At 45.4% G+C, this 15636-nt stretch overlaps 1 protein-coding gene across 1 annotated transcript in view; it reads right to left on the bottom strand.

Annotated features, from left to right (window-relative positions):
• LOC115560909 (alpha-2-macroglobulin) overlaps nucleotides 1-15636 on the bottom strand; it is an 86887-nt gene that overhangs the window by 62783 nt on the left and 8468 nt on the right. Inside the window, exons 5-9 of the mRNA XM_030380563.1 lie at nucleotides 8026-8046; nucleotides 7621-7789; nucleotides 7451-7535; nucleotides 7098-7248; nucleotides 6027-6141 (exon numbers count right to left, since the gene is read on the bottom strand). Coding sequence (XP_030236423.1) covers nucleotides 6027-6141; nucleotides 7098-7248; nucleotides 7451-7535; nucleotides 7621-7789; nucleotides 8026-8046 — 541 coding nt within the window. The remainder of the gene's footprint in view (nucleotides 1-6026; nucleotides 6142-7097; nucleotides 7249-7450; nucleotides 7536-7620; nucleotides 7790-8025; nucleotides 8047-15636) is intronic.

Here is a 15636-nt window from a genome sequence, read left to right as displayed (position 1 = left end):
CCGAAGCCGTGCAAATTCAGACAGGCAGCAAATATCACTCGGATTCTGGTGAGATGGTCTCTACGGCTTGAGAAACAGAAGGCCCTGAGACACCTAGCCTATAAAACTTCGTCGTGAGGCAGCCATCATAGCTCGTAGCCCAGCTCGCCGCAGCACAAATGTCACGCACTGACACTCCTCTGAATAAGGCCCACGAAGAAGTCATACCCCTTGTGGAGTGGGCCCTCAAGCCTTGGGGGGGGGGGTCTGCAAGCCCCTACATCCATCAGCAAGAGATATAGCATCTACAATCAAGTGGGACAGCCTCTGGCGGGACAAAGGCTTGCCTCTATGGGGAGTGGCCCAAGACACGAACAGTTGATCCCCTTTCCTAAAAGCAGCCGACCAACTCACATACACATGTAGAGCCCACACTGGACATAATGTATTGAGTCTCTGGTCCTCCACAGAGAACGGAGGTGGGTGAAACGCTGACAGTTCCGCCGTGAGAAACCTATAGGCTGACTACACCACCTTAGGAACAAAATCTGGATTGGGCCGCAGGCAGACCTTGGAGACCCCCGGAGCAAACTGCAAGCAAGAAGGACGGATAGACAATGCCTGTAGATCACTCACATGCTTAGCTGTGGTTAAAGCTAAGAGCAACAACACTTTCAGCGACACAAACTTCATCCCCACCACCTCCAACGGCTCAAATGGGTGATGAGACAGGGAGTCCAGCACCACCGATTAATCCCACAAAGGGTCCAGGGGCCTTGAAACTGGGAGCTTGCGACGATGAAGCGACAAACTAAGGGATGCTGCAGGCTTATCCTAGCCTGGCTCCGCCCGCCTAAGTACTTCCGCTCAATTTGAATTTCCCTTCAGTACTAGGTCTGGACCTGCTGTATGTAATTAGGTTTTCTGGTGCCGCCACAGCGGCCACCAATCAGCGAACAGAGGGCGTGTCTGAGAACAATGACGATAAAGTCGTACGCCAGTTTGAGTTGTTGTTGTGCAATTTTTCCCTGATAAATTACATTCGACGAACAAAACCTGCAGCTGTCGTTGACGGACATTTTCGTGCAGACGCGCAAGGTGTTTGGTTTGTGTACAACCTGCGCGTGATTCCCGGCGCATGACATACGTCACAACCAAACGTTAGCGATTGGTTATGGCAGATCCAGATTGGCACTGGGCAGATCCAATCATTTTAAACTTCAACAGACACCCGCCTTCATGTGAGTTAACGTTTGTCAATTGATTAGGTCCAGACTCTCTGTACAAATGAAATGAAATGGAGTGAAGTACGAGAGTCTGGTAGAACCAGGCTAGGCTTATCCCCAATGCCAACATGACAAGCTGAGATGGCCTCCAAGTACACTTTAATCGTGGAAAAGGCCTTACCCTTTTCCAACAATTCCTGCAGGAAACACAGTAGGTCCACTACTGAACACAACGATGGCCCGAACGGGACTACTTGGTATTCGTAAGCCCTGTTCTGAAATGCGAACAGGAGAAATTTCCGGTGTGTGGGATAGATGGCGATGTGAAAATATGCGTCTGAGAGACCGATCGTTACAAACCAATCCCCTGGATAGCTTGAACGACAGAGCACTTTGTGTGTTAACATCCTGAAAATGTATTTGCGCTGGTGTCTGTTAACACACGGAGATCTAATATGGGGCGGAGGGACAAGCTCCCTCTCTTTGGAATGAGAAAATACCGGGAGTAAAAACCCTGTTTGGCTCGCTCGTTCGGGATAGCACTGAGATCGCTTGTTTTTGCAACAGGGACGATATTTCGTCCTCTAGGATTCATGTCGAATCCCCACTGGCCATAGAAACGAACACGCCGTTGAATCTGGCTGGTTTCATAGCAAAGGCAGTCTGTAATTCTGGCAAACAGTAGACAGGATTCACGGGTGAACTGCGCATGCGCGCCACTGTTCCACTCGAGTAGCGAGCGGTCCTATGCAGAGATGGAAATTAACTTTTTTGCCCACCGGCCACTGTGGCAGGTAGATTAAAAAATCTACCACCCACTCATCTTTTTTACCAGCCACTTTTTATACGCTACATATATATTTTAATATATGCGTACATTTTAAACAATATAATAGTAACAATAGATAAGAAAAGTGTTTTTCATACACATCAGTTGGTGTTACGATGACAGGTTTGGGGATAATTCATCTATACAAAGTATTTTCATTAAAAAACTAATTGACATATTAATAATAAAACAACATGCTTGGCTACACCATCATAAGTCAATAGGAACATTTTTTTTTTTTAATTTACATGTGACTGCATACAAATGTGTCCACACAGACATGGTAACTAACGTATGATAGTAAGCATTATATGCCCTTATATTGAGAAAAAAAAGACTGCCTCAAAAGGCTATTGGCTTAAGCAATACAAGTAGAGGCATATACTTGAACTTTATACTCTGAACTTTTAAACGTTACAAACGTGCAAAAACATAATTATATATTTATGTGGCATTCAGTCCAATGCTGAAAATATATCTGTGGCATTCAGTAGGCCAATGCTGTGGTAAAGGGTGTAAAGTATGACCAATGCCGTGTTCCAATACCCGTACTTCCATGAGTATACTTAAAGGAAGTATACTATCCGTACTATTAACGTACTCACTGAGTACGTTAATTTTCCAGATGTGAGTGCTGTTCCAAAATCGAGTACTCCGTTGTGCACTAACCGGAAATTACGATCACGACTGCTCCTCCCCCGCAATAAACATCCCGCTTTGAACGATGAACTCTTTACGCCTAGCAGCTATAAAAAGCTATAAAAACTACAAAATGACTATTAATGCAGGCTATGTGGAAAATGCGCCGACTTTGGCTCAGCCTGGCTGCGCCTCTTCCGCTACGTAGCTATGATGGCTGCCGTTGAGTACGGAAAGTGTCCTTTGATCCACACTTCACGATTAGCCCGTTTTGAGTACGACATCCGGGTCCTTGAAGTATACTTCTTTTCGCCGGATCTGAATTGGAACGTACTACGTACTCAAAATGTGGCTAGTAAGTACGGATAGTACGGGTATTGGAACACGGCACAAGTGTTTCTTTCTGTTCAATAGATAGAACTTTATCAATCCCCTGTAGGAGAAATTTGTTAATGTTTGTCCCTATAAAACAATAATGGTAAAATAATAAATACAAAACACGACGGTAACTGAGTAAGTCAAACTTTTCTCTGCGTGAGAAATGCGAAATGTGGCGTGTGCATGGGTTGAATATAATCCCGGATATTGACAGTCGCAGTTCAGCAAAAGAGGCGTAGAAGAAGAAGGGGGCCGGATGTTGACAGTAATGGTTGTGGAACTGTGCAGCCCCGTATAACGAATTTATTAAATATGCAAATTTGATCGGACCTGACTGGAAAGTATTACCCGACACAGTGGCGGGTGAAGTGACACAATTCACCCGCCACCATACAAATCCATCCGCAAATGGCATGTGGCGGGCGTTAATTTCCATTCCTGGTCCTATGTGATCGCGCTTCAACCTCGGGACCCGAGGGGAGGTCTGCTCTCACACGAGGAGCTTGAGTTCCCCCTATGGGAATGTAGGGTGAAAGATTTTGGTTTATTTTGTTTTGTGCATTTCACCCTTGGCTCTGAGCCTGGTTGTGATAATGTAGGGTTTATTGTTTTCAGGTTAAAAAAGAGTGAACCTGCTTGGTGACACTGAAAATGCTTGGTGGCACTGTGTCAACTGTTGCCCCTGACTCAGTTCGCTCTAAACGTGAGGCGAGACAGACCATCTGGAGAACTTAAACATATCGAGGTCCCTGAACCATGAAACTTGGGGCTCTGTTCTACCCTCCCAAGCTTTCTTTTATTCATGGGAGATGGAGAGAGAGAAGCTGGGAGTGCTAGATTGCACGCTTCTTCTTCCCATCCCCGGGGTGGGGGGGAGAGCGGTTCCTGGCACCCGCAGCAGCGAAAAAGTATTTGCCCCATGGCCTCTCTGACCTAGGCTGTTGGTTGGCCTGTGGGCCAGCCGTGTGGGCTGGTCTGTAGGCTCTCTGAGGTCTGCTTCCCCCTTGCTTTCCTCTTTCTGCCGCTGTAGCGGCCGCACCCCTGGTTGGGGTGGGCGGGGAGCCTGTTTTCAGGGAAGGCAGAGATCAAAGGCTTCTCCTTCCTGTTTCCTGAGAGTGCTGGTCTCTCTCATTTTCTCCAGCGCTGGACCAAACAGACCCTTGGTTGGGTCATATGCAGCATCCATGACCTCGGCTTTCTATGCGTCACTCAGCCCGGAGAGATTAAGCCACAGCGCTCTCTCACCTGAGACCGCCATTCCCATGACTCGGCCACAGCCCTGAACTGCGCCCCATGAGGAGGGTAAGACTAGGTCATTTACGATGCCAATTTCATCCCAGAGGGCAGGGTTGGTTGACCCAGAGTCTAGCTGACGACTCATTTCCATTAGAATTTCTACCTGATATGCAGACAGTAGTGTCATGGCATTGAGTGAGCATACTGATTGTGCTGCATATTTATACATCCTCTGGAAAGTGGAAGTCGTGAGGTGGTCCATCTTACCCGGCAGAGAGATGCCCGAAGAAGCGGAGAGAGAGCGACGGTTTGGGTGGAGGTGGTAAGCCACTGAAGGCTCCACAGCCGGGGGTTCGGCCAGCCCCAGCTCTCCCATCCCGTGGATCTCAAGTTTTGAGCAGCCGTTGGTTGGAAGCTTGCTCTTAAATGGGCTGGATCAGTAGCGGCTCATTTCCATTCATGCAGATGGGAACTGCTGGCAGGAGCTGCTTAGAGGGTGGTTGGGCTGGTGGGAGCCTCTTGCCGTCACACGGGTCTCTCTATGCCCCTTCAGCATCCGGTGCTGCACGCCAGTGAATGTCCAATTTAGCAGCAGCCTGTTTGCACACATCGTACAGGTTATTGTCCACTGGTTGCACAGCGTTTGAGGCGCTAGGGGGTCTGGACTGCTGGACAGGAAAAGTGGAATCCTCTTCCTCCATTCCGTCCATGTCGAGGAGGTCAGAGTTGGCGTTGCTCTCTGCGTCCTCCGCGCCCGGTTCCGCATTGAGGAATTCCTAGCGGGTGCACGTTGAGGCTTTAGCGGTGGCATCCTCCAGGCAGGGGTCCTGGTTGGTAGCCACGTCTCTCTAAGCCTCCTTTCGAAGAATTTTCTCCGGCAACGATGCACAGTGAGCGCATTAATGCCAGTCCGCTAGCGAAGTTTGAACGTGTTTAATGCCCATATGCACATGGGGTGGGGGTCCCGGCCTGATATGGAGGCTCCATATAGTTAGACTCTGGCGGTTTTGGCTCAGCCAACAAGTTAATGTTAACTGTGCCACGGTAAGCTCGCCTTGACGCGTGTTAGCTGCTAAGCTACACCTTAACCAGAGAGACCTGTAAGCAAATACAGGGTAACCCGAAAGGCTGCTCTCCTTTACGCGAAAACTGCCCGGAGAACATGGTGTAATAGATAGCTTCTTACGAAGTACCTACTCAGCTGAACCAGGTTAAAATTCTATGACTGCGTTCGACGACGGAATCCTTGATGGCACGTCTGTGAACTGTTCAGCAGTTAAGCTAGCCTAGATGAGCTGAGGGAGCTTGAGTAGCTTTCTAACGGGAAGAAAGAGAGAATGATTTGACGATGGAGGGTTGACTTTAAAAGTGCAGGGGGCGGGGCCCTGTGGCACAGTCCGACCTGTCTGTCAAGGTAGGTCGTAGTGCAATTGGAGCTTCCGTAGTAGGTCACGCCGAGGCGATTCCCATAGTGAAACACAGAACGAAGTTAGAAAAAGAACACTCCTTAAAATGTTCACATGAACTGCCTTCAGAATTACTGGTAACTAGGCAGTTACCCAAATATTTAGCTCTATAAGTAAGGATAAATACTTTTGATACTTTTATTTGAGCAACTTTTTGGGACGTTTGCTCAAATTACATTCTTATGGATGATTTTAACCTGACAATTTCAACAAAAATGTCTATACTTTTATTCAAGCATGACTTTCCAGTACAGTATACACCACTGGACTTACCTGTCCCTTCCTCTTCCACTTCCGCGGTGACAGAAAGTTCAGTCCTTACCAACTTTTCTACACGTGTAAAAAGTGCCATGTTGAAGTTAAATGTTGCACAGCCAGTCTTGTCAAGCTAGGAAAAGTATAAAAGAGATATATACACTTATATACACTGGCACTTGAAAATAGTACTTAGCATTGTGTAGCATATTATCCTAACCATCTTTGTTGTACACAGGATAGAGTTTAGATTCTCTGCCCGAGCCCGACCCGACCCGCGGGCCGGATCGGGCCAATATTTCCCACCACTATCCTCGGCCCGGTCGGGCCGGGCCTTTGATCGACGATTTCTTATTTTATTTACATTGGTTTATTGGCCTAATCTGAGGAGAAATCTATGCCATCAACAGAAATATTATAGGCCTTTATTACACAGGTCTTCTCAATGCCGTGGAACGCTCCGTTCACTTGCATGGGTAGTAGTCCGGTGACTTGTCAACCCCAGCGTCTTCCGTTGCTAAGCGACGTCACCGTCTTTGCGGACAAATTATTTCTCAACTGATCAACACTAGGAATGCTGGTAACGAATAAATTGTAAAAAGACACACCATGCAAAGTTATTTTTTCCTTTTGGCAAGAAGCCGTGTAATAAGCGGGATAATGTATAGAACGTCGCCGGTCATTGTCGAAAATAAGCCCCTTCAGGGCGAAGCAAGACACCTTCGCTGCGCGTAGGTCGGTGTACTGTTCGCCCTGTCGGGGCTTATTTTCCCGATAATGACCGGCGTTCTATACATTATCCCTTACATATATATTTAGCAGAGTAGGCCTAGTAACAAAGGTGTATAAAGTTATATATGTATTAAAAAAGATTCAAACCCCAATGGGCCAGCGCTGCTATGCGACATCATCAAACGAACGAACCAGCATTCCTAGTGTTTGATTTTCTCATTGTTCCAACGTTTAACTGTCGATTTTGACCTTGATCTTTTAAAATAATCAATTTCAATAGCAATTGCAAGAAGGTTCAGCTTCTGTTTGAGCTCTTTGGTGTGTGGATGACTTATAGAGGGTCTGCTGCTACCCTACCTGTTTAGTCTCTTTGTGGCAAGGGACAACAAACTCAGGTTCTCCCTCTGGGTGGTTGGGCGATAACCTCACTGGAATCATGACATAATGATCCAGAGGTCGGCAGATATGCATCGAAGCGGTGCCTGGCACAGGTTGTTTGTATGTGTAGCTGGATGGAGGAAAATAATTGCTTATGGAACCTCTTTGTTGTAGTCAGAACATCATGTCTTGATGCCATGTTATTGGATCATATCACATCACATCTTAGCACAAAACATCTATTATTAATCAAAAACACTGATCATATCACCTTAAATATGAGCTAAGATCGTACCACAATGAATAATCACTATTGTACTCGAGATTCTTACGTTGAGCACACTTCTGCTGTTATGTCCTCTTGAGCAACACTTATTTCTTTAGGCGCCGTCACCTTCACGTCAAACTTTGGCAGTACTAGGAGGCAGAACATGGCTGTTGGTCATTCTCATGCCTGGCAGTACCATGCATACATTAACGTAAGGAAAGGAACAGAACTTACCATATTTCTCCACCTCAAAGCTTTGTGAAAATTGGACTTCGTCGTCCACATTCCACAACTCAATCCGGTATGTTCCAACAGGTGCCTCAGAGTTCAATTTGTAAGAAAGCTGCAGTAATGTTCCGTTCGGTGCCTGATTCAACCACTGTCCAATCCGGTTTGTGCCATACTATTTAGGTAAATATATACACATGTAAATATGCTTGGTGAGAATCACTTTATTTATGTCTATAACGGAAAGGCATCGTCCCTTTCAAGGAGCATTGTTAAGGAAAATAACCAACGTATTATTTAAAATACAGAAAGAGGCCCCTTGTTAACAAAAGTTAAGTAATATATCAGATTGATTTATCAGATGATGATCTAAGAACTGTGTATATATGTAGGGTATTTATGCAATCTTACCTTGATTAAAATGTTCTTGTACTGTAAAAAAAAAAAGATATCCATTGATGATTGATATTACCTTTTTTTCCAGTTCTGTATATAACGTTTTTAATGATATGGATATAGTTTAATGACAATATAATAATAATAATAATAATAATAATAATAATAATAATAATAATAATAATAATACATTTAATTTAGAGGCGCCTTTCAAGACACCTAAGGTCACCTTACAGAGCATATAGTCATCATAAATCGTTTAAAAAAATAAATTAAAAAAAGACATTGTGGAAAAAATAAATAAATAAATAAACATAATAAATAAAAATAAATAAAACAAAAAAAAGACAAAACAAAACAAACAAACAATCAAAACAGTGATCGGTTAGACGTGTGCGAGTTTGAACAGGTGAGTTTTGAGTTGTGACTTGAAGGTTGTAATGGTGTCTGACTGTTGTGTGTGGGGGGAGGGAGTTCCAGAGCCTGGGTGCTGAACAGCTGAATGACCGGGCACCCATTGTAGTGAGTCGTGATGTGGGGATACATAGTAGTCCAGCAGAGGTTGAGCGGAGGGAGCGGGAGGGAGTGTATTCTTGGAGGAGGTCGCAGAGGTAACTGGGGGCTAGGTTGTGGAGAGCTTTGTAGGTGAGGAGTAGGGTTTTGTATTGGATGCGGTAGTGTACTGGGAGCCAGTGAAGTTGGATGAGGACAGGGGTGATGTGGTCAGATGATTTGGAGCGGGTGATGATCCGGGCGGCTGAGTTCTGAATGATCTGCAGTCTGTTGATGAGTATGGTGGGGAGTCCGGTGAGGAGGGCGTTGCAGTAGTCTATGCGTGATGTGACAGATTAGTGAACTTGTGGTGATGTTGTGAATATGGGGTGCGAATGAGAGGGTGTTGTCCAGGATGACGCCGAGGCTCTTGACTTTGGAGGAGAAGGGTACTGGGAATCCATCGATCATTATGAGTAGAGCTGGGGTGTGTTGTGATTTAGTGAGGGTGGATTTGGATCCTATGAGCAGGGCCTCGGTCTTGTTTCCATTGAGTTTCAGGAAGTTCCTGCTCAACCAGCTCCGGATCTCTTCCAGGCACGTGATGAGGGAGGTGGGGGGGATGGCAGCGGTGGGTTTGGTGGAGATGTAGACCTGTGTGTCGTCAGCGTAGCAGTGAAAATGGACCCCATGGTGACGGAGGAGTGTGCCCAGCGGGAGGAGGTAAGTGGTGAACAGGAGTGGACCCAAGACTGAACCCTGGGGGACACCCAGTGAGACACCTGAACACCCAGACTTGTGGTTGCTTGGTTGAACAAATTGTTGACGGCCGGTGAGGTAGGATGTAAACCAGGAGAGTGCAGCACCAGTGATCCCAATGCCAGCCAGGCGGTCCAGGAGCAGAGGGTGGGAGATGGTGTCGAATGCTGCGCTGAGATCGAGGAGGATGAGAATGGTGAGTAATCCAGAGTCGGCTGCAAGGAGGAGGTCGTTGGTGATTTTGACTAGGGCTGTTTCAGTGCTGTGTTTTGGACGGAAGCCAGATTGGAACGGTTCGTGGAGATTGTTTGTGTCAAGGTGGGACTGTAGTTGTGCGGCAACCACCCTTTCAAGTGTTTTGGAGATGAAAGGGAGATTGGAGATGGGCTGGTAATGGTTAAGGTCAGTTGGGTCAGCACCAGGTTTTTTCAGGATGGGAGTGATGGCAGCCAGCTTGAGAGTGGGGGGTACAGTACCAGTAGTGAGGGAGGAGTTAATTATGTTGGTGATCATGGGGGAGATGGACGGAAGGCATGCTTTGACAAGGGAGGTGGGAAGAGGATCGAGCTGACTGGTGGTGGTTTTGGCTTTGCGGATGAGTTCTGAAACGGTCTGTTCTTTTACTGGGGTGAAGTCAGAGAGGGAGCTGATGAGAGGTTGGCCAGAGGTGATCATCCAGATCATACAGTTGCCTAGTAACGGGGATGCTGGCGAGTCTAACGCCGCTCTGTATGGCTTGTTTTTATTCAGTAATGACAATAATGACAATGACAATGACAATATAATGACAAACAGACTTTGGTCAAATCTGAAAAAAAATATTACAATATATTTAATAAGATTTAACCATTGAAAAGTAATGAATAAAACATTGTTAATATGGAGTAATGTCTTTTAAAACTTATAAATTAATATTTAACAAAATGATAACAGTCTTCGTTTGATGATGTCGCATAGCAGCGCTGGCCCATTGGGGTTTGAAATTATGTTCACGGAAGAATTAAAGGATTCAAGTTTTATGTTTACGTGGCACTGTGTATTAAAAGACATAGGATTATTCCCCCCCCCCCTTCAATATTTATGCCAAATTCAACAAGCTAAACACAGGTTCTGTCTTATCACAAGGTATTTTGAAAGGGGTTACATTATTGGCTGAACGAACTCGTATTCACCAGCAGAGGACGCTCTAGGCCTTACGCCCCGTGCCCACTACCTCCGTCAGTTGACCGTTGCCCATTGACTTTGAATGGGGACGGACGCGCAATGCATTGTGGATCCGTCCGTTCAGTTGGAGCGTTCGCCACCGTCACAGAAAGTTGAAAAATGTTCAACTTTTTCGGCAGCGACGGTTCCGTCATCCAATCAGATCGCGTATGCAAATTTAAGCACTGTGACGCGACTCGGGCTCTGACGATACTGGAAAGCGGGAAAGCGGGTAATCTTGCATCGCACCAAGCAGGAAGAAGCGGGAAGAACCCGGCGAAGCGATTTCATTGGCTGACGGATGCCTCTGCAAAGACTACTCCCCCATCCGTCAGCCACGCCTTCCCACGTCCGTTGACTGACGGTGCAGTGGGCACGAGGCGTTACAGGTGGCTAGGCATCGGTGACTGACACCAGTAGCACCGAATTAGGACAGTACAAGAAGTATCGCTAATGAGTGTATGCTATGCTAAAGAGAGCGCATCTCTAATTTAAACTGTTTATATTTCCAACAGGTATGTTGTAATACACACTAGCGAAATGTTTAGTACAGCATAGACTTTGCCCTGTTACATTAATAGGGAACATTGAAGTTGACCGTGGCTAAGGGTGTAGTTGATTTTGTATGTGGACGAGCCAGTGTTTAAGATTGCGGGCGCCGATAGCGATGATGCGGCTAAATAAATAAGCTAGTCACGTCCTGTGTGGGGTTATGGTTAGTGTAATAACTGTTTTTGGCTATGTGTGGGTGGGGGCCGAGAGTGATGGCAGACAGAATAAACAGGTGCTGACTGTGGGTTAAGGAAGAGTTACATTAGGCTAAGGCAGTGCATATGTGTAGTTCATAAAGGTTTAACAACAAGAAAGCAGTAATAATAAATAGTGATTAATAAGACCAGGTTATACAGTGATTCAGTCTGAAGTAATGTTATTTTAATGTTCTAGGTCATTTGGGTTTATGCATTTATGTTTACCTTTACTTACAGTATGTTTAAAGTGGTAATTCTACACTTAAAATAGCTGAGGGTACATGCTAATACTTACCTGTGGGCCCTGTAATAGTAAAGTGAACATGTATTTGGGTGCCCAGCATGGTTAGTTAGACTATTAACTGTAGAAGAGATACTGAGTATTGTGCTAAGAGTAGCAGGTCTATTGCAAGTGTATAAGATTAATGTGTATTATAAAGGGTATTGTTATTGAGAGCATGTGTTTTGGAGATGTATTAGATAAGATTATATGGGCCAGTAGCGCCGAAGTAGGACAGTACACAAAGTATTGCTAATGAATGTATGCTACGCTAAAGAGAGCACATCTCTAATGTAGACTGTTTATATTTCCAACAGGAAATAAATGTGTTGAAGAAGAAAGAGCCAAGCCTCATTAGTATATCTGTAACATATTGTAACGATTATTCAGGTTATATGTCGATTTTATTCTAATTAAATAACCACAACTTTCATAACATCATTTGCTAATTAAAAATTAGATGACTCAACGACCCAAACAGGTGGAGGTAATGTTAAGGGGTGTAGGCCAGCGCTGTTATCCATCGTCAAAATAATAATACAGAAAATAACTTTAGCGAGCACACCGAGCTTCAAGTCCCTGGGCCGCTTTAAAGCAGACTTGTGATTGATCGAACAATGGGGCGTTTTTGTTTTGTTTTTGAGTTATGGCGCCCCCTGTCACTGAAGAGTTCCTTTACTTTTCGAAGACCTGCTTTCCCACGTTTTTTATAAGTGTACCAACTTGAACTACCCTGAGTTGTTTGCCTTCGGATTGGTTGAAGTCAGTGTTTTTTCCCCCATTGACTTTTAAGTTGACCTTGTGAAGCCATTTTCTTAGCTAACAAAACAAACATTCCACATTACCTAACGAGGTCTTTAGGAGGACTTAGGCCCTTCAAAAAAAAAGAAGGATTTTAGGCCTCTGGGGTTCTCTGAAACTCACTTTGGATTGGTTGAACAATCTTGGCTCATTTGCATAATCATATTTCTTCATAAATTGGCAATTACCCTGCCATGTCTAACATATTAACAATGTAAGGAGTATACCCAGGTGAAAAAGTAGTATACTTTAGTGTATTACAAGTATAATTAAATTATACAAAAGTTAGTACAAGTATACTTTTACTTTTTGTGCTTAATTTAAAGTATACTTAACATATACTTTTAAAAAGTGTACTTCACAATAGATCATAGGTCATTAAATTCAACTTTAACGTACTTAAAAATAAGTATACAAATTCTGCAATACTTAAAGTGGTATTGCTTTGTACTTGTAAAAAGTATACTTTATTTTAAGTTTATTTAAATTGTACCCAAGTGTACTTAGAAAAAGTATACTAAATTGCAAATACTTATAGTGGTCATTTAGTGTACTTATAAAAAGTGTAATTTATTGTAAGTGTATTGTAATTTGTACCTAAGTGTACTTCTGAAAAGTACACTCATTTTCAAGTATTTTGGAATTCACTATTAAAATACTTTTTTAAAGTGTAATTTAATTTCAAGTATGCTTCCGTAAAGTTCACTTTAATTGAAGTTAATTTTAAGCTGTATTTCAGTATACTTAGCAAAAGTATACTAAGTTGCACATACTTAAAGTGGTATTTTAGTGTACTTCTGAAAAGTACACTTTGTTTCAAGTCCTTTGTAATACACTATTAAAATGCTTTATTAAAGTATACTTACATTTCCCTTTATTAGTAGTGTATTTAAGTATACTTCCTTACAGTTCACTTTAATGCAAGTTAATTTTAAGCTGTATTTCAGTGTACTTAGAAAAAGTATACTAAATTGCAAAAACTTATAGTTGTCATTCAGTGTGATTCTGAAAAGTACACTTAGTAATACTCAACTGCTCACACCTGGCCTGCATCGTCTCATCAACTCCCCTACAAATACACCTGGTTTCCCTGCAGTCATCGCCTGATCGTACTTCGTGTTACCGTGGTAGTTACTCGTTCCTGGCTCCAGTGTATCTCTCTAGTGTTCTCTCTTGTGGAATTCTCGTGCCTCACCTTTGTTTTCTCTCACCTATAGTTTTTGGATCGTCACCTCCAGCCTGCAGTCTTCACTCCCTCCAGCCCGATACGCCCCACTCCAACCAACCTCCTGCTTCACTCCTAGCTGAACTAAATAAACCTGTTCACCGTCACTCCAACTCCTGTCCTGTCTCTGTGTTCTGCTCTTGGGTCCAGCAGCTAACGCTACCCTAACAATAATGGCACACTTAAAAAGTACTAAATATAGTCAGAATGTGTATTACGGACTAACGACACAATGTGGATTGCAAGTCATCTTGAGTGCCGGAGCTGCTCCCGGAATGATCCCCGCCGCGCCATGAATTGGTGTAACAACAACTCGGGATCCGTAAGTTAGCTGTTAGCTGTTGTGAATGATTGATTTGGGCTAAAGCAACGCTGGCGTCTAGTTTGTTGACTGCCGCTTCTGTCCCAATCGTTCGTGTTTTGTTAGTCGTTAGTCGTTTCTAGTGTTTTGTTTTGTTCCCGTCTACATATCCGTCTACATATCCGTATTCCTTCAACTTCATCGGTCATTGCTGCACCCGTTTTTCACTCTTCTCCTCCCTCACTCCTGGACCATCTACTGCGTTAGCCAGCTAGCTAGCAGCTGGATTAACTTTCTCCATCTCCGGACTCACCTCATCACTGGACTCATCTGTTTTCTCCCGGCTTCGAGTGTGTGGACTGCGTGATCTGGGCTCGGTTGTCTGGCTATCTTGCTGGCGTTCCTGGAGGGAGCCTCCACTCCCTCTCAGCTCACCTGCTACAGCCTGCTGAGGCCCGCCATGGCATTGCGGGTCCTACCTGCCGTGCAGACACGGTCTGGGGCAACCAACGCCACCCACTCCACCAACTTCAACACCCGGTCCACTGCCGCTTTCCCTCAACTCCATGCCCACCAGCTTCTAGCTAACCAGCTTCTAGCCACCGCCAGTTTACTAAACGGATTATTCTCATTTGCTGCTACGTTACATCTCCTCTTTGGACAGACTACCACTACGCCACCAACTTCTCGTCCACTCACCTACACTGCTGCTGACCTTCACCTCCTCAACCACAACTACCGTCTCCCAGCTGCTGCTGCCTCTGCAGCTAGCTCAGCTGGGATCCTTCGCTGGCCCCGTTACATCCACCGGCGCTCTGGGCTCTCTCACAACCAACACTCCAAAGATGGCTCACCTATCCCCTCACTCTGGACTAGTCTTCGCCCCCCCGTCGCCCCCACCAGCCGCACTGCCAACCTCAGCAACCTCCGCCACCCCACCCCTGCGCCCCCATCCATCTCCCTTGCACTGCTGAACTGCCGTTCCCTCTCCAACAAATCACCTATTATACTTGAACTGCTACTCGACAACAACATCGACCTGCTTTTCCTCTGTGAAACATGGCAACAGCCCCTGGACTTCTACGCTCTCAACCAAGCCACTCCATCCAACTACAGTTACACTGCTAAACCCCGTCTCACCGGGCGTGGGGGAGGTCTTGCTGTCATACACAAAAAATCTACATCCATCACTGAACTGAACCTCAACCTTCCATCCATCTCATCATTTGAATACCTCGCTCTCTCCCTCCCCAATTCTATCACCGCCATTCTAATCTATCGTCCCCCAAAGCCCCACCCCTCTTTTCTCACTGACATGTCTGACCTCCTCACCATCGCATCCTCTCTCTCTTCCCGCCTCCTACTCACTGGTGATTTCAACATCCACATTGACTGCCCTAACGCCCCACTGACGTCTGACTTCCTCTCTCTCCTGGACTGCTTCCACCTCACCCAATACATCGACTTCCCCACCCATACCAAAGGCCACACTCTGGACTTAGTTTGTTCCTCTCTCCTACCCATATCCAACCCCCACCCCCTCCCCTTCTCACTCTCTGATCATCTCTGCATCCTTTTCTCCGCCCCCCTACCCTCCTCCCACAACCCCATAAAACGCACCATTACCTACCGCAACATCAAGTCAGTCAACCCCCTCACGCTCTCCCAGCTCATATCCTCTGCTTTCCCCCCTGACTCCGCCCCCTCTTCCCCCGATGACTATGCTGCCATGCTAAACACCACCCTCTCCGACTCCCTCGATTCTCTTGCCCCCTGGAAAACTTCCTCTGTCTCATACACCAACCCTGCCCCCTGG

Source organism: Gadus morhua, chromosome 16 (genome assembly GCF_902167405.1).
Source record: "Gadus morhua chromosome 16, gadMor3.0, whole genome shotgun sequence".
Classification (NCBI taxonomy): Eukaryota; Metazoa; Chordata; class Actinopteri; order Gadiformes; family Gadidae; genus Gadus; species Gadus morhua.
This window is presented reverse-complemented; position numbering and strand designations above follow the sequence as displayed.